This window comes from Astyanax mexicanus, unplaced genomic scaffold (assembly GCF_023375975.1).
Source record: "Astyanax mexicanus isolate ESR-SI-001 unplaced genomic scaffold, AstMex3_surface scaffold_39, whole genome shotgun sequence".
Lineage (NCBI taxonomy): Eukaryota > Metazoa > Chordata > Actinopteri > Characiformes > Acestrorhamphidae > Astyanax > Astyanax mexicanus.
This window is the reverse complement of record NW_026040049.1, coordinates 1,227,263-1,246,114: the sequence shown is the minus strand read 5'-3', so window position 1 is coordinate 1,246,114 and position 18,852 is coordinate 1,227,263. Positions and strand designations below refer to the sequence as shown.

General features: G+C 40.0%; 1 protein-coding gene and 7 non-coding genes across 10 annotated transcripts; 3 read left to right on the top strand and 5 right to left on the bottom strand.

The window, feature by feature from the left end:
- Window positions 1-235: 235 nt before the first annotated feature.
- Window positions 236-309, bottom strand: trnai-aau (transfer RNA isoleucine (anticodon AAU)). The gene has a single exon. It is a non-coding gene; the product is annotated as a tRNA-Ile (tRNA).
- A 446-nt stretch (window positions 310-755) lies between these two features.
- On the top strand, window positions 756-827 carry trnag-ucc (transfer RNA glycine (anticodon UCC)). Its single transcript has one exon. It is a non-coding gene; the product is annotated as a tRNA-Gly (tRNA).
- Window positions 828-1,479: 652 nt separating this feature from the next.
- trnai-aau (transfer RNA isoleucine (anticodon AAU)) lies at window positions 1,480-1,553 on the bottom strand. Its single transcript has one exon. It is a non-coding gene; the product is annotated as a tRNA-Ile (tRNA).
- A 253-nt stretch (window positions 1,554-1,806) lies between these two features.
- trnav-uac (transfer RNA valine (anticodon UAC)) lies at window positions 1,807-1,879 on the bottom strand. Its single transcript has one exon. It is a non-coding gene; the product is annotated as a tRNA-Val (tRNA).
- Window positions 1,880-2,489: 610 nt separating this feature from the next.
- On the top strand, window positions 2,490-2,562 carry trnaa-agc (transfer RNA alanine (anticodon AGC)). Its single transcript has one exon. It is a non-coding gene; the product is annotated as a tRNA-Ala (tRNA).
- Window positions 2,563-3,733: 1,171 nt separating this feature from the next.
- Window positions 3,734-3,806, top strand: trnaa-agc (transfer RNA alanine (anticodon AGC)). The gene has a single exon. It is a non-coding gene; the product is annotated as a tRNA-Ala (tRNA).
- A 1,732-nt stretch (window positions 3,807-5,538) lies between these two features.
- trnav-uac (transfer RNA valine (anticodon UAC)) lies at window positions 5,539-5,611 on the bottom strand. Its single transcript has one exon. It is a non-coding gene; the product is annotated as a tRNA-Val (tRNA).
- A 3,748-nt stretch (window positions 5,612-9,359) lies between these two features.
- On the bottom strand, window positions 9,360-17,301 carry LOC125780387 (zinc finger protein 239-like). Of its 3 annotated transcripts, none has more exons than XM_022663108.2 (2): window positions 17,226-17,279; window positions 9,360-10,510 (listed from the first exon to the last, which is right to left on the bottom strand). In XM_022663108.2, exon 2 carries the CDS (start codon window positions 10,439-10,441, stop codon window positions 9,416-9,418), a length of 1,026 nt encoding a protein of 341 aa, XP_022518829.2. In that variant the 5' UTR covers window positions 10,442-10,510; window positions 17,226-17,279; the 3' UTR covers window positions 9,360-9,415. The 3 variants fall into 3 exon arrangements, with proteins under 3 accessions (XP_022518829.2, XP_022518828.2, XP_049329527.1); XM_022663107.2 differs by lacking the exon at window positions 17,226-17,279 and adding an exon at window positions 13,792-13,856; XM_049473570.1 differs by lacking the exon at window positions 9,360-10,510 and adding an exon at window positions 14,447-15,415 and having other exon boundaries at window positions 17,226-17,301.
- Between the last annotated feature and the right edge of the window lie 1,551 nt (window positions 17,302-18,852).

The window sequence follows — 18,852 nt, the reverse complement described above, 5'->3', positions numbered from 1 at the left end:
AGGGGAATTAGCTCAAATGGTAGAGCGCTCGCTTAGCATGCGGGAGGTAGCGGGATCGATGCCCGCATTCTCCAACGAAGGTTTTGACTGTGTGAATGCCACTGAGAACAGCTTTAAAAACTATAAGTTTGAGTGTATAACTTCAGTGTACGTTATTTACCTGATTCACCATTTGCCTCTGCTTGACAGATGACCGTCTGAAAGCATGATATAGCAAAACAAAGAGAAGAACTTTTGGCCCGTACGGGGATCGAACCCGCGACCTTGGCGTTATTAGCACCACGCTCTAACCAACTGAGCTAACCGGCCCACAGTTGATAGCGGAACCCTTCAGGCATGACGGATGAATGTCCACAAGGTGTAATTGTTTTATTCTGTTTTTTTCCACATCCGAAGCCAAGCGCAGAAGGCACAACAACAGCACGGGGATGGCATGATTGCTTCCTGTGCTCGCAATTGTCTTAATAAGGCCTAACACAAAATATAGATTGTTCCCATCTACTAATGAGGTGTGATGACAGGCTTGCCCATAGTGTCAGACAAAAGACAAGAACTAAAGGCATGTTTCTGCCTGGTTTCGAACCAGGGACCTTTCGCGTGTAAGGCGAATGTGATGACCACTACACTACAGAAACCACAATTTTCCACCAAGCGTGCATGTGTCCCGCAGTGGAAATGACAGAGTTTGGTCATCTTTCCCAGGGGAAAATTTGCACTGAGGGTCTTTCAGCAAAACAATGGTGTGCTTGTTTGAGGCGTTGGTGGTATAGTGGTGAGCATAGCTGCCTTCCAAGCAGTTGACCCGGGTTCGATTCCCGGCCAACGCATTGCATTTAGCACGTCGCACCTTGCTGCTCCAAAACCTTTTCAGGTTTTTCGGCCGTAGGTTCAGAAAAAACATATTCTCTCCCCGTCGGGGAATCGAACCCCGGTCTTCCGCGTGACAGGCGGAGATACTGTCCACTATACTAACGAGGAAGCTGTGTGCAGCTGAATCTCTGCAACATGCAACAGGTAATACTGGCCCCTTCTCAATCTTCACAGAAGGTGTGTGTGTTCTTGTGCCTTTTTCATTAGGGAATGCATGGTGAGTGAGCTTGTCAGTGATGTGAAGTCCCAGAAACCTGAAACTGTGCATAGTTCTCCCTGTGCTACTGCTGAAGTGAGTCACCTCTGATCAACATGCTTCAGCCTTCTAAATGTTATGCTGTTGTCATGAGAGGCTAACAGCTCCTGTTTCTTCAAGGGAAATTAGCTCAAATGGTAGAGCGCTCGCTTAGCATGCGAGAGGTAGCGGGATCGATGCCCGCATTCTCCAACGAAGGTTTTGACTGTGTGAATGCCACTGAGAACAGCTTTAAAAACTATAAGTTTGAGTGTATAACTTCAGTGTACGTTATTTACCTGATTCACCATTTGCCTCTGCTTGACAGATGACCGTCTGAAAGCATGATATAGCAAAACAAAGAGAAGAATTTTTGGCCCGTACGGGGATCGAACCCGCGACCTTGGCGTTATTAGCACCACGCTCTAACCAACTGAGCTAACCGGCCCACAGTTGAAAGCTGAACCCTTCAGGCATGACGGATGAATGTCCACCAGGTGTAATTGTTTTATTCTGTTTTTTTCCACATCCGAAGGCAAGCGCAGAAGGCACAACAACAGCACGGGGATGGCATGATTGCTTCCTGTGCTCGCAATTGTCTTAATAAGGCCTAACACAAAATATAGATTGTTCCCATCTACTAATGAGGTGTGATGACAGGCTTGCCCATAGTGTCAGACAAAAGATAAGAACTAAAGGCATGTTTCTGCCTGGTTTCGAACCAGGGACCTTTCGCGTGTAAGGCGAACGTGATGACCACTACACTACAGAAACCACAATTTTCCACCAAGCGTGCATGTGTCCTGCAGTGGAAATGACAGAGTTTGGTAATCTCTCCCAGGGGAAAATTTACACTGAGGGTCTTTCAGCAAAACAATGGTGTGCTTGTTTGTGGCGTTGGTGGTATAGTGGTGAGCATAGCTGCTTTCCAAGCAGTTGACCCGGGTTCGATTCCCGGCCAACGCATTGCCTTTAGAGCGTCGCACCTTGCTGATGCAAAACCTTTTCAGGTTTTTCGGCCGTAGGTTCAGAAAAAACATATTCTCTCCCCGTCGGGGAATCGAACCCCGGTCTTCCGCGTGACAGGCGGAGATACTGTCCACTATACTAACGAGGAAGCTGTGTGCAGCTGAATCTCTGCAACATGCAACAGGTAATACTGGCCCCTTCTCAATCTTCACAGAAGGTGTGTGTGTTCTTGTGCCTTTTTCATTAGGGAATGCATGGTGAGTGAGCTTGTCAGTGATGTGAAGTCCCAGAAACCTGAAACTGTGCATAGTTCTCCCTGTGCTACTGCTGAAGTGAGTCACCTCTGATCAACATGCTTCAGCCTTCTAAATGTTATGCTGTTGTCATGAGAGGCTAACAGCTCCTGTTTCTTCAAGGGGAATTAGCTCAAATGGTAGAGCGCTCGCTTAGCATGCGAGAGGTAGCGGGATCGATGCCCGCATTCTCCAACGAAGGTTTTGACTGTGTGAATGCCACTGAGAACAGCTTTAAAAACTATAAGTTTGAGTGTATAACTTCAGTGTACGTTATTTACCTGATTCACCATTTGCCTCTGCTTGACAGATGACCGTCTGAAAGCATGATATAGCAAAACAAAGAGAAGAACTTTTGGCCCGTACGGGGATCGAACCCGCGACCTTGGCGTTATTAGCACCACGCTCTAACCAACTGAGCTAACCGGCCCACAGTTGAAAGCTGAACCCTTCAGGCATGACGGATGAATGTCCACCAGGTGTAATTGTTTTATTCTGTTTTTTTCCACATCCGAAGCCAAGCGCAGAAGGCACAACAACAGCACGGGGATGGCATGATTGCTTCCTGTGCTCGCAATTGTCTTAATAAGGCCTAACACAAAATATAGATTGTTCCCATCTACTAATGAGGTGTGATGACAGGCTTGCCCATAGTGTCAGACAAAAGACAAGAACTAAAGGCATGTTTCTGCCTGGTTTCGAACCAGGGACCTTTCGCGTGTAAGGCGAACGTGATGACCACTACACTACAGAAAGCACAATTTTCCACCAAGCGTGCATGTGTCCCGCAGTGGAAATGACAGAGTTTGGTCATCTTTCCCAGGGGAAAATTTGCACTGAGGGTCTTTCAGCAAAACAATGGTGTGCTTGTTTGTGGTGTTGGTGGTATAGTGGTGAGCATAGCTGCCTTCCAAGCAGTTGACCCGGGTTCGATTCCCGGCCAACGCATTGCCTTTAGCGCGTCGCACCTCGCTGCTCCAAAACCTTTTCAGGTTTTTCGGCCGTAGGTTCAGAAAAAACATACTCTCTCCCCGTCGGGGAATCGAACCCCGGTCTTCCGCGTGACAGGCGGAGATACTGTCCACTATACTAACGAGGAAGCTGTGTGCAGCTGAATCTCTGCAACATGCAACAGGTAATACTGGCCCCTTCTCAATCTTCACAGAAGGTGTGTGTGTTCTTGTGCCTTTTTCATTAGGGAATGCATGGTGAGTGAGCTTGTCAGTGATGTGAAGTCCCAGAAACCTGAAACTGTGCATAGTTCTCCCTGTGCTACTGCTGAAGTGAGTCACCTCTGATCAACATGCTTCAGCCTTCTAAATGTTATGCTGTTGTCATGAGAGGCTAACAGCTCCTGTTTCTTCAAGGGGAATTAGCTCAAATGGTAGAGCGCTCGCTTAGCATGCGAGAGGTAGCGGGATCGATGCCCGCATTCTCCAACGAAGGTTTTGACTGTGTGAATGCCACTTAGAACAGCTTTAAAAACTATAAGTTTGAGTGTATAACTTCAGTGTACGTTATTTACCTGATTCACCATTTGCCTCTGCTTGACAGATGACCGTCTGAAAGCATGATATAGCAAAACAAAGAGAAGAACTTTTGGCCCGTACGGGGATCGAACCCGCGACCTTGGCGTTATTAGCACCACGCTCTAACCAACTGAGCTAACCGGCCCACAGTTGATAGCGGAACCCTTCAGGCATGACGGATGAATGTCCACAAGGTGTAATTGTTTTATTCTGTTTTTTTCCACATCCGAAGCCAAGCGCAGAAGGCACAACAACAGCACGGGGATGGCATGATTGCTTCCTGTGCTCGCAATTGTCTTAATAAGGCCTAACACAAAATATAGATTGTTCCCATCTACTAATGAGGTGTGATGACAGGCTTGCCCATAGTGTCAGACAAAAGACAAGAACTAAAGGCATGTTTCTGCCTGGTTTCGAACCAGGGACCTTTCGCGTGTAAGGCGAATGTGATGACCACTACACTACAGAAACCACAATTTTCCACCAAGCGTGCATGTGTCCCGCAGTGGAAATGACAGAGTTTGGTCATCTTTCCCAGGGGAAAATTTGCACTGAGGGTCTTTCAGCAAAACAATGGTGTGCTTGTTTGAGGCGTTGGTGGTATAGTAGTGAGCATAGCTGCCTTCCAAGCAGTTGACCCGGGTTCGATTCCCGGCCAACGCATTGCATTTAGCACGTCGCACCTTGCTGCTCCAAAACCTTTTCAGGTTTTTCGGCCGTAGGTTCAGAAAAAACATATTCTCTCCCCGTCGGGGAATCGAACCCCGGTCTTCCGCGTGACAGGCGGAGATACTGTCCACTATACTAACGAGGAAGCTGTGTGCAGCTGAATCTCTGCAACATGCAACAGGTAATACTGGCCCCTTCTCAATCTTCACAGAAGGTGTGTGTGTTCTTGTGCCTTTTTCATTAGGGAATGCATGGTGAGTGAGCTTGTCAGTGATGTGAAGTCCCAGAAACCTGAAACTGTGCATAGTTCTCCCTGTGCTACTGCTGAAGTGAGTCACCTCTGATCAACATGCTTCAGCCTTCTAAATGTTATGCTGTTGTCATGAGAGGCTAACAGCTCCTGTTTCTTCAAGGGAAATTAGCTCAAATGGTAGAGCGCTCGCTTAGCATGCGAGAGGTAGCGGGATCGATGCCCGCATTCTCCAACGAAGGTTTTGACTGTGTGAATGCCACTGAGAACAGCTTTAAAAACTATAAGTTTGAGTGTATAACTTCAGTGTACGTTATTTACCTGATTCACCATTTGCCTCTGCTTGACAGATGACCGTCTGAAAGCATGATATAGCAAAACAAAGAGAAGAATTTTTGGCCCGTACGGGGATCGAACCCGCGACCTTGGCGTTATTAGCACCACGCTCTAACCAACTGAGCTAACCGGCCCACAGTTGAAAGCTGAACCCTTCAGGCATGACGGATGAATGTCCACCAGGTGTAATTGTTTTATTCTGTTTTTTTCCACATCCGAAGGCAAGCGCAGAAGGCACAACAACAGCACGGGGATGGCATGATTGCTTCCTGTGCTCGCAATTGTCTTAATAAGGCCTAACACAAAATATAGATTGTTCCCATCTACTAATGAGGTGTGATGACAGGCTTGCCCATAGTGTCAGACAAAAGATAAGAACTAAAGGCATGTTTCTGCCTGGTTTCGAACCAGGGACCTTTCGCGTGTAAGGCGAACGTGATGACCACTACACTACAGAAACCACAATTTTCCACCAAGCGTGCATGTGTCCTGCAGTGGAAATGACAGAGTTTGGTAATCTCTCCCAGGGGAAAATTTACACTGAGGGTCTTTCAGCAAAACAATGGTGTGCTTGTTTGTGGCGTTGGTGGTATAGTGGTGAGCATAGCTGCTTTCCAAGCAGTTGACCCGGGTTCGATTCCCGGCCAACGCATTGCCTTTAGAGCGTCGCACCTTGCTGATGCAAAACCTTTTCAGGTTTTTCGGCCGTAGGTTCAGAAAAAACATATTCTCTCCCCGTCGGGGAATCGAACCCCGGTCTTCCGCGTGACAGGCGGAGATACTGTCCACTATACTAACGAGGAAGCTGTGTGCAGCTGAATCTCTGCAACATGCAACAGGTCATACTGGCCCCTTCTCAATCTTCACAGAAGGTGTGTGTGTTCTTGTGCCTTTTTCATTAGGGAATGCATGGTGAGTGAGCTTGTCAGTGATGTGAAGTCCCAGAAACCTGAAACTGTGCATAGTTCTCCCTGTGCTACTGCTGAAGTGAGTCACCTCTGATCAACATGCTTCAGCCTTCTAAATGTTATGCTGTTGTCATGAGAGGCTAACAGCTCCTGTTTCTTCAAGAGGAATTAGCTCAAATGGTAGAGCGCTCGCTTAGCATGCGAGAGGTAGCGGGATCGATGCCCGCATTCTCCAACGAAGGTTTTGACTGTGTGAATGCCACTGAGAACAGCTTTAAAAACTATAAGTTTGAGTGTATAACTTCCGTGTACATTATTTACCTGATTCACCATTTGCCTCTGCTTGACAGATGACCGTCTGAAAGCATGATATAGCAAAACAAAGAGAAGAACTTTTGGCCCGTACGGGGATCGAACCCGCGACCTTGGCGTTATTAGCACCACGCTCCAACCAACTGAGCTAACCGGCCCACAGTTGAAAGCGGAATCCTTCAGGCATGACGGATGAATGTCCACCAGGTGTAATTGTTTTATTCTGTTTTTTTCCACATCCGAAGCCAAGCACAGAAGGCACAACAACAGCACGGGGATGGCATGATTGCTTCCTGTGCTCGCAATTGTCTTAATAAGGCCTAACACAAAATACAGATTGTTCCCATCTACTAATGAGGTGTGATGACAGGCTTGCCCATAGTGTCAGACAAAAGACAAGAACTAAAGGCATGTTTCTGCCTGGTTTCGAACCAGGGACCTTTCGCATGTAAGGCGAACGTGATGACCACTACACTACAGAAACCACAATTTTCCACCAAGCGTGCACGTGTCCCGCAGTGGAAATGACAGAGTTTGGTCATCTTTCCCAGGGGAAAATTTACACTGAGGGTCTTTCAGCAAAACAATGGTGTGCTTGTTTGTGGTGTTGGTGGTGTAGTGGTGAGCATAGCTGCCTTCCAAGCAGTTGACCCGGGTTCGATTCCCGGCCAACGCATTGCCTTTAGCTCGTCGCACCTTGCTGATGCAAAACCTTTTCAGGTTTTTCGGACGTAGGTTCAGAAAAAACATATTCTCTCCCCGTCGGGGAATCGAACCCCGGTCTTCCGCGTGACAGGCGGAGATACTGTCCACTATACTAACGAGGAAGCTGTGTGCAGCTGAATCTCTGCAACATGCAACAGGTAATACTGGGCCCTTCTCAATCTTCACAGAAGGTGTGTGTGTTCTTGTGCCTTTTTCATTAGGGAATGCATGGTGAGTGAGCTTGTCAGTGATGTGAAGTCCCAGGAACCTTTTGCCTCTGCTTGACAGATGACCGTCTAAAAGCACACAGTCTCAGTCAGTCACCTCACCTCATTCACCACATAGCCTGTCACTCACCTCCTCCACAGTGTCTCCCTTTTTATAAAAAAGCTAAACATCTATTGAATCATTGAACAATTTGACCATGATAGGTTTAAAAATAAAGAAAACTTAAGAAAACATAAAAAAAAATAAAATAAAACAAACAAACTCACTTTTTTCTCTCCCTAATCCTTTACAGCTTCACAAACATGTATTATGCAAATTAGGCGATGACATCATTTATTCTAACGACTTTTAGGACAGCCAATAAGCTACTGAGGAGTTGGCAAAACTGAGCCCATCTGCTACACAGTTTAAACTATTAAAATGCACATTCTCCCCCTTTTTGTGAAGTTTAAAAGCCGACACAAACGTATCAGAAACTGAATCTGTTTATTTATACATCCTTCTAATTACCTTTATATATTTGCACTGAACTTTATATATTTGTATTAAGGTTCATTTTCTGAAGGTTTATAAGACCTCATTGTTACAAATACCTGTACACACCGTTAATGACAACTCTCCACTCCCAACGGGCCACACCGTTCAATGTCACGTAGCAAAAAAATCATATTTTTTATTTCATGTAGAATTTAATGCAAGTTCACCATCATGTTACCATATCCCACTGCTTTGAGTATTTTTATCAATATGGACAAAGTTCCAACTAATAAAAAAACTAATTTACTATACTAGGAATTTATTTTCAGCTGCTTATAATAATAATAACAAATTTTAAATAAAGAATTATTCCACAAAATTATTAGAAAAACTATTTTATTTAGTCAAAAAGAAGACACAAATAAAACTATATACAAAAATGCAAACTTTTTTGTCTAAATAAATAAATTGTGTTATTTACTGGTATTATTTTTTGGAACATTATATAAATAAGTTTGAAGCACTAGAAGTAAATAATATTGTTTGGGGAAAAGTCTCTTTTTTCAACACTTTGGACAATCAGTGGAAATCATGACGTCAGATCCGAGAGTTAATGTAAATGTAACTGATTATGTGTTTTGAGCAAATAAATAGAGTTATAATGGAGGAATAAAACAAAAAAAAACTTTTAAAGAAAACAAGGAACAAGAAAGATGAAATGGTTTATGTTGGTGCATGAATGCATTCCCGAGTAATTTATCTGAGATCACAAAGTGCACTTTTGGATGTAAAACCTGTTTTAATCCAAGGGTTAAAAATCCACTATAAAAACTTGTGTCTTCAGTAGAAAACATGGTAATCACAGAATAATGTTGTGATTAACTGGATTTAATTTTATTTATTGATTGACACCACTAATAAATATATATACACACACACAAGATATTAAAACTGTGACAGAAAGTAAACAGAAAGTGTTAAATAAACCAGAATACGTTTCACACTGTGAACACTTCAAAGTGATTCCTTTAGCTTTAACTGATTCAGACCAGAGAAACAAACTACAGACGAACGCATTTTGTCTTAAAGGAGAACTCTGGTGTAAAATGTACTTTTGTTGTAGTAAAACATGATTAAAAAGTTCTTATATTTGTTGAATAGCTCATCTCCGTTCTCCCACAGCGTTCAGAGATTCAGAAATTGTGTGCTTTTAGCCCAGATCTCTTTACAGCAGCCGTATTGGGGCATATTTTGCCTCGATAAATTGCTTTTTACACCGTTATACACCTCCTTGGTAAAATCCCTTGGCGCCGGCTGCTACACTATGCGGAGTCTATGTATATATATATTTCTATGTTATTATCAGTACAGTAATGGCGGCACTCGGAGCTGAAGCTAGTATTATGGGATGTACACAGTGGTGTTTAATAAGCTTCTTGTGCACTTTTTAAGTTATTAAATGCCTCGTTTTAAATGTCAGGGCTCTCCGGTTCTGGGCAAAAAGCACAATATTTCTGGATCTCTAAACGCTGTGGGAGAATGGAGTTGAGCTATTCAACAAATATAAGTACTTTTTATCATGTTTTACTACAACAAAAGTCCATTTTACAAGGTATAAGTATATTTTTCCCTCGTTATTGTATTTGTCTTTGTTTGAAGCATCTGTGTGTTTTAATGTTTAAATGTCTGAAGTTTCTCCCGCAGTCTGAGCAGTGATACGGTTTCTCTCCAGTGTGAATTCGCCGATGTATTTGGAGATTACTCTGTTGAGCAAAACTGTGTCCACAATCCGGGCAGTGATAGGGTTTCTCTCCGGTATGAATCCGCTGGTGAATCTGGAGACTACTCCGTTGAGTAAAACTCCTCCCGCAGTGCGAGCACTGGTGCGGTTTGCGTCCGGTATGAATTCTCTGGTGTCTTTGGAGATTGCTCAGCTGAGTAAACCTCTTCCCGCAGTCTGAGCAGTGATAGGGTTTCTCTCCGGTATGTATTCGCTGGTGTATTTTTAGCGTGCCGCTCCCTCGAAAACTTTGCCCGCACTCTGAGCACCGATAGGGTTTCTCTCCGGTATGAATACGCTGGTGTTTTCTGAGAGCACCACTCCCTCTAAAACTCCGTCCACATTGTGAGCACGTATAAGGTTTCTGTCCAGTATGAATTAGCTTGTGTGTTTGCAGATTACTCGGTTGACTGAAATGCTTCCCACAGTCTGAGCAGCGATATGGCTTCTCTCCAGTATGTATTCTCTGGTGCAGTTGGAGATGACCTGCTTGATTAAAGGTTTTTCCACATTCTGAACAGCGGTACGGTTTCTTTCCGGTATGAATTAGCTGGTGCAGTTGGAGATGAATCTGCTGGGTAAAACTTTTCCCGCACTCTGAGCAGCAGTACGGTTTCTCTCCAGTATGAATTCTCTGGTGTTTTTTGAGAGTCGCTCGTTCTCTAAAGCTCTTCCCGCACTCCGAGCAGCGATGCGGCTTCTCTCCAGTATGAATTTTCTGGTGTTTTTTGAGATTCCCTTGTTCACTATAGCTCTTTCCACACTCTGAGCAGTGATACGGTTTCTTTTTGACGGTATTTCCTTGCGTTTTCCTGTGAGGCGCGCTGACGTGATCAGATGCAGAGGATATTTTCTGAGTTCTGGATCTTCTGGAAACCATATTCTCAAATCTGAATGTCTCTCACGTTCGATATTTGTAAGACGATCCTCTTATTAAACATTTTTCATCCTGTGGAAGAACACAAAGAATAAAAGCATTTTCATTAGATATATATATATATATCTGTGTACTCCAAATTAGTGTCTAGTGTGGTAGAACAATTGTGGATTTTGTAATAAAGAGAGTTTTGCGGTCTGGTGAAAACCTTGACTTAATGATGGGCGGTATAGCAGAGGGAAAACTACAACCAGTATGTATTTCTCTCATACCGCAATACCCCTACAGGCACCACCAAAGAAGCACACGCAGCTCTGTGGAGTCGAACGCTGGTCTAATACCATCCTGCAGAGAAATCAGAACAGCTCCTGCTGCTGTTTCTACTGTATGAGTGTTTTATCCCAGTAAAATTCAGCAGTAACTACAGACCTTTAAATATATTAATACTATATTATTACTGTAGCTTAAAGGATGACTTGAATATATTTACTGACTAGAGAAAGAAGGGAATTGTAGCTGATTTAAATACTGTAATCCTTTAATGGCTTCAATAATAACATACAGTAAATTGATATTAAACTTGTATATAACAAGTATTTGAGAAATAGCTCTTGTAAATACTTAAACATTCAGTATTTTAGGTTTGTTTCTAGTGTTTATGGAACTGTTTAAAATGTGTAATTTAGTAAAAGTGGCGTTTCTCTTATTAAGGACTATTGTTTATATTCTTCAGCTCTTTTTCTGATGATAATAACGTCTGACTTCTATATATATTGAGTTTATATTTTGTGGTTCAAAATAAACCCAATACTAATCAAAGCCTTTAGTGTTTGAATAGCTAACGTGACTCACTCAAGCCCTTTTTATCTGACCTGTGTTTATTTTTTATATAGTTTCACTCCCATGTTATTGTTGCTCCTAGTAATAATATTTATTTATTTTTCAACTGCAATAATACATATGCTGCCTCTGAATACACCTAAATTACCCTCATTTACCATGCCCATTTATTTATTTATTTATCTTTTTGTGTGCTAATTGCTCTTTAACTTTTGTTGCTTTTTATTTTTCTTAATGTATGTTTGATCATGTGTGTTGTATGTTCAGTACTGTGACACTGCAATTTCCTTCAGGATCATTAAAATGCTATCTTATCTTATCTAATATTACATGACTCTTGGTGGGACAAAAAAAAGTTCTAGTTCTGGTTCTCATTTTCTGTAAATAAATGCTCTAAATGAGAATATTTTTATTTGTAATTTGGGAGAAATGTTGTCTGTAGTTTATAGAATAAAACAACAATGTTCATTTTACTCAAACATAAACCTATAAATAGCAAAATCAGAGAAACTGATTCAGAAACTGTATTTTCTTTGTTTATAAATGTTTAGTGGCACAGAACACTATTTGAGAGCTGTTTGTTGGCAATAAACAAGTTTATAAACCAAGGAATCAGTAGAGTTAGATTAGCCCTGCCCACTGGAAAAAACAGTAGTACTTTTAAAGCCATTGAGGGAATGAAACAGTGAATTTCTACTAATTTAATTAATGTGATTTAGAACAAAGCCCTTTAAAGCCCAATCCGGACGGGATTATTTTTGATAAAACTCCTGCTTCCGGACGGGACTACAAGTTCAGAGAAAAACAGTAGATAATTCTGGAGGACGTATGAGAAAAACATGTATTTTAATTAATGGGATTTCTTTGCTATATATATTTTACAGTAGAATATTAGAGTCAGAAAACAGCATTCTTACATTTGTTTTCATCACTGAAGATAATTCAGGTCTGAAAGGGTTAAGTAGTATGTAAGAGTTTTGTGGATGTTAGAGATTTAGTGGATATTCAAGTTTTAACTCTTTTCTTGCTCACAAACAACATCCACAATTCTCCCAAATAACACTAAGCAAACTAAGCTTAGATCTTTCCATTTCTCCCCAATACATTTAATAAAAATAGCCGGTGCTGTGCCGAATTCAGCACCCCCGCCAGGGAGCGCGCACCCACGTCTTCTTGGCTTTAACTTTTAACTTTTAGAAAATGGAAAAACCCAAGATACTGTTTTAAGCTACGCTGAGAACTCGTAAAAAATAATGAAAAGTAGTAATGTCACCCGCAGCCTCTTCTGAGAGAGGGTGCTTTTCCTGGCGGGGGTGCTGAATTCAGCACAACACCATATTTACTAGGGGACCATCTGTAAAATACAGACCCTGTTATAAAAACGTTAACATTTAAGGACCTAAACGGACTAATAAAAATAAGTACAGATTTGTAAACTCTTAAAAAAAGAGTTTAAGTTTGTCTCTGGGGCTGAACCTTGTATTGAGGCACAATAGAGTGTAATCTTTCAGTGAAAGTCTTTTTTTGTACCAGTAAAGATTATCATTAACTAAATGTGTGTCAAAAACTTGATAAAGTCTGGAGGAAGAGTGGAGAGACACACAGTCCAAACTGCTCGAGATCTAGTGTGAAGTTTCCACCAATCAGTGATGGTTTGGAGAGTCATGTCTGTCACCTGCTGGTGTTGATCCACTGTGTTTTATTATCAAGTCTAAAGTCAGTGCAGTTTTGTTTTCCCACAAAATCTTACAGCACTTCATATCTTACAGCTTCCCTCTGCTGAAAACAACTTTTATAGAGATGCAGATTTCATTTTCCAGCAGGACTTAGCACACTGCCCACACTGAGTACCAAAAGTACTTATTGGTCTTTTAATATAATATTCAAATTTTCTGATACACTGATTGTTGAGTTTTTAATTGGCTGTAAGGCAGTAAAACAATAAAATAAATAAACACTTAAAATAGATCACTCTGTGTTTAATACATCTATATAATATATGAGTTTCACATCTTGAACTAAATTACTGAAATAAAGTAACTTTTTAATGATATTCTAATTTTTTGAGATGCAACTGTACATACAGTATATTAATACAGTGATATAGAAGACTGAATGTACCTTTTAGCAGGTTAAATGGTATGAATCTGTATTTTCTGCTGTTAGGAAAGACTTTGTACTTCAGAGGGAATAAAATCTGACCCGGTAAAGACCAATATTACACCTATAAGAGTACAATATTAAAGTACTTATATCAAACCTCTGTTTTCTTTGAGTGTGTAAGTAGCCTGTTAGTACTATAATTATATAATAAATTATACCTCAAACATCAAAATAAACCATAAAAACCCAAAATCACAGAGTAAGATTCAACCTTAGCCTCCTCAGCTCACATTAATCTCTCTTATTTTACATTTTACTGCTAAAATATACAGGATTTCTCCTCTTTTAGAGGGAAAGCTAGGAGTAAAGTGAGAGTAAACAGTGAGTAAAAGTGTAGTAGAGTTCTTTACCTGCAGCAGATCAGATCCTGTTTCTCTATAAAACACTGCGGACTCACATCTTCTTCTTCTTCTTATTTTTCTTTCAGGTTTATGGTAGAATAACTAAAAGTGCATTACCGCCCCCTACTGATCTGGAGTGGGAAGTGTGATTTGAGGAAGTGAAGTGACCAAAAACCCAAAGATAAAGGTTTATTTCTATAACAATTAATTATTTTTATTTTTTAACATCGAATACAAAATCTCATAGAGGTTTAATGTACAGTACAATAGGGGAAAATAGAAAATATATATAGAACAAAACAAAGAACAAGGGACTTAAAACAAAACATACATATTCTACAGGACTAAGTCTCAGTTTCATATAGAGCTGTTCTAAAACTTTTGACTGGTAGTGAATGTGTATTTTAAAAATAAGAGGGCACTTAAAAATTATGATTTTCTTTGATTTACCAAATTATCACAAGCAATCAAACCACCAAACTGAACTGCTTGAATTTTTACACCAGGAGTAAAGCAGCATAAAGTTATCCAAAAGCAGTGTGTAAGACTGGTGGAGGAAGAGAACATGATGCCAAGATGCATGAAAAAAAAAACTGTGATTAAAAACCAGGGTTATTCTACCAGATATTGATTAATTCTGAACTCTTAAAACTTTATGAATATGAAATTCATAATCAGAGAAACTGAAGTGATCTAATTTTTTCCAGAGCTATATTTCCTAATCTATGATTAATTCAAATTTACTGTTTTTTAAAAGGGTATAATTGCGTAGACCACGACAAGTTTTGTATAGAGCATTATACACGTTTTTACACATACAGTCCTTATTTTACAGCTTTTGCAGGATTTGGCGCCCAGTGGCATTTGTGAGAGTACCTGTACCTCCTCTTACACACCGCACACTGATGCGGTTTCTCAGTGTGAACGCGCTGGTGACCGTTGAGAATCCCCCGATGGGAAAAGCTCTTCCCGCACTCTGAGCAGTAAAACGGTTTCTCTCCGGTGTGAATGCGCCAGTGGCTTTTGAGAGTGTTAGCGTCTCTGAAACTGTGTCCACACTCGAAGCAGTAAAACGGTTTCTCTCCGGTGTGAATGCGCTGGTGGACCTGGAGCTGATACTTACTTCTGAAACCCTCGCCGCACTCCGAGCACCGGTGCGGTTTCTCTCCGGTGTGAATGCGCCGGTGGATCTGGAGCTGGTTCTTTAATCTGAAGCTCTTCTCGCAGTGTGAACACTGATGCGGTTTCTCTCCGGTGTGAAAACTCTGGTGTAGTTGGAATTGGCTGTGTGTTCTGAAGCGCATGCCGCACTCCGAGCAGTGATGCGGTTTCTCTCCGGTGTGGTTGAGCTGGTGTCGTTGGAAACTCGTCTTATTCGTAAAGCTCTTCTCGCAGTACGAGCAGTGGAGGACGCCATCTTTAACTGTATTCGTTTCTGTGAGTTCGTGAGATGAGCTGATCTGGAGAGTAGAACAGGATGCGACCTCTATACTCGACTCTATTTCCTCACATTTAACAATAATATCTTCTGTTTTCAACATCGTGAGATTTTCCTCCTTCTTCAGGTTGAGTCTCTCAGTTTTACGTAGAGTACACACTGGATACTGGGAGCAGGAGAGGGCTTTGTTCCATTCTGGAGGGAAATAATAATATTTATTTAATATTCTTATAAATATATTATTATATTTATATTATTATATAATAAATAAATATCCTCCTGAGACCCAGCGTCCTCATATGAGGACATTCCATTACTGCTCCTCTGCACCATTATTCTTAATTTTTTTTTTTTAAACGTTAACCCTTTAGCCTAGCACTATTTGGTGGTCACATGACAACATTATACTTAACTCATTAAAAAAACAAGATGGCGAGAATCCCAGGCAAACGTTTTCACAGCCAGGTAAAAAATATAGATTTTTATGTTTGAAACTAGGTTATTTACTTTCCGTAGAAATAAAAAATGTTTTTTTTTTACTAAATGGGTCCTTCTGATCTCGAATGGCAAGGTATTTTTTTTTCCAAAAATGCTTCCTTTACAAAGAGAAAGTTAAGTTTTTATATATTATTTATACTTGTTAGGTACTCCTGAATAGATAGAAGAAATAAAAAATGCACACCAAGCTAAAGTCCTGGTCTCAGGAGGATATACAGTGTAGGGGTGGGCGATATAGCCCTAAAATGATATCACAATATTTTATGGTATTTAAAAATAAATTCAAAAATACACATACAATATAATACTGCACACTCAGTATTATAAGTGAGCTATTAAAAATACAAGAATTTATCAGATTTGTAACAGAAGTCAATGATCCAGAATATCATGATACTAATAATAATTATAATAATGCACTCCGAATATCTCCATATATCCAGGATTAAAATAAAATAAATGATACTGGACAGATATAATCTGTCTCTATATAGTTAGATATATAATGGAAATGTGGTGGGTAGTGCACTATAGGACTATATAAGCTTTTGTTCTTAATGCCTTTATTTTTAGTTTAATTTTCATTAGTTTTATTTTTATTTTTATACTTTGGGTTATTTCTGAGGTGCAGGATTTAAAAATGTATTGTGTCATAAAAAAATCAACAAAATAAACCATTAAAAATATATATATATATATTCAGTTACTGTCAAACAAACAAAGAACTGTCTACAAAAAAAACGTAATACTGCTGATTAAAATAACAAACAGACTAAAACTCACACTTAAGATGAAAATAAAAACTATCAATGAGACACATCATCATCACACCAGAGAGAAAATCATAAACAAACTCAGAAACACAATAAAATCTACAGGTTTTACTCATTTTTACCAGAATTACCAACTAAAAACGCTTCTAAATAAATGAACAAACATGAAAACTAAGCATACGCTATGTGTAATTTTAGTTAGTTTTAGTTTGTTTTATAAACTCTTAATTCAGTTCCAGTTAGTTACTGTTTTGTTTTTGATTTTAATAACCGTTTTATTAGTTTTAGTTAATGGAAATGTTTTTTCACTTTTAGTTTTCATTATTTCATTATTTGGCTTTATTTTTTCCCCTTAAATTACTTTTACTTTCATACTTTTTTTAAGCTTTTTATAGTTTTGAAACCAGTACTTTTACTCTTGTACTTAAAGAGTTAAAGGCTTGAGTTGATACTTTAACTTCTATATAAGTATTTTATTAAACCCGAGTATCTATACTTCTATCCAATACTATAAAATCATCCTGTTTTACATCCTGTTTTAAAATCAGAGGATTTTTATAAAGCAGGGCTGATTTTTGCTAAGAGTCAGAACTGCTTACAGAGTCTCAACAGCGCCCGTTTCTGAGTTTACTTGATCTTACTTTTAGAATCTACCGCATTTCTCCTCCATCAGAGAGAGAGTGAGGAGTAAAGTGAGAGTAAACAGTGAGTAAAAGTGTAGTAGAGTTCTTTACCTGCAGCAGATCAGATCCTGTTTCTCTATAAAACACTGCGGACTGAGAGCTTCTTCTTCTACTTATTTTTAATTTTAGATCAACTAAAAGTGCATTACCGCCCCCTACTGATCTGGAGTGTGGAGTGCGCTATCGGGAAGTGACGGAATTATTCAATAATACCCAAATAAAATAGAGAGAAAGCCTAAAATGCACTAAAATTATTTTGAAATTCTATGATCCCAGATATAAATTGAAAAAAAAAAGCATTGCTTTTACTCTATAAATTTTATATCCCCAATAAAGCTAGGGAAGTACACTTAAAAAAATACTTTACATTGTTGGAGAAACGTTATCCGTATCCATTTTTAGTCATATATTTAAATAAATACAGGTAATAAACTATCAAAAAGTTTGATTCGTCAAGCTCAGGTATCAAAGCAGTTTTTTAAATTAGATTACGCCATAGACTGTATATAAAGATGGACGCCGTGTCGTTCCCATTCATTCAATGAAAATTAAGCCAAAATCTTCCGCCATTTTGGCGATTCAGAGACCAGAGTCTGCGCAGTAGAGACCAGAGGAGGGAGAAAGACTGTGGAGAGCTCCTACTCATTTAAATAACCCCGCCCCTGAGGGCTGCCTCGAGGTCACAGGCTGCAGAGCGGGGCGGAGCGGAGCTGACGGTCTGTTATTGGTCCCGCCCATAACCAGCCCTTTTACCATAACCACACCTGTTTTGAATAGAGCTGAATAACGTTTTACAAAACGAATTCTGTGAGAATATAAAAATTTGACAATATAAGCAGAGGTTACACTAGCTGCTGCATTTAAATAAAGGAGGTAGAATTACAGCATATTAGAAAAAAACGTGATTAAAAGTTGTTCTGTTTTGCCATTGAAACCTATGGGGATGGGTGGGGTTACACAGCTTTCTGCAGCCGAACAGCAGGGGGCGCCCGACCTGTGGTGGCTTCACTTTTGAGAGACGATGCTCTGTCCAGCTATATACAGTCTATGGATTACGCAATATATTTGGTAACTTACAGTAACAGGGTTGCAAGTAACAGGGTTGCAAATCTAGGCTAAGTTGTGGTTTACCCCAGAAACAGATGCTAACTGTAAAATTTAGCTATGTATACAAGATCAAGCACAAACATGGTTATATAAGTATATAAAGTAAATTTTGACTCTACTCATTATTAGTCTAACAACATGAGTAACAGGGTTGAGTTCACTGAGAGACACACACAACTTCGACAAACTTGAAAATTGTTAGAGCACTTACTCTTGGTTTTGCCATGTGGGCAGAAAATGTCCTTGTGATGTCACTTCCTTTGTGCCAGTAGACAGTAATATTTTTAACTCTTTCTCTGCAGGTAAAATTCCTTATGGTAACAGGGTTGAGCGCATGTTGTGGGACACAACTTAACAGCATAAAAACTATAACATGCAAAACAATGTAGACCAAAGAAGCTGTTTTCATAAGTAAAGGAGATGCAGATCAACAATATACAAGAGGAAGTCGTTTATTTACAGCTTATTTTAATTGTTAAATTTGCCAAAGGAGTTGGTCACCCAATGAGTGGGACAAGAGAAAACGGCCATTTTTTGAGGTGGTCCAAAGGTATTTTTGAGTCTTTTGAAT

What these genes read in the sequence shown, in the direction of transcription:
- LOC125780387 (XM_022663108.2), bottom strand. Translation starts at nt 10,441, where the DNA reads ATGGTTTCCAGAAGATCCAGAACTCAGAAAATATCCTCTGCATCTGAT.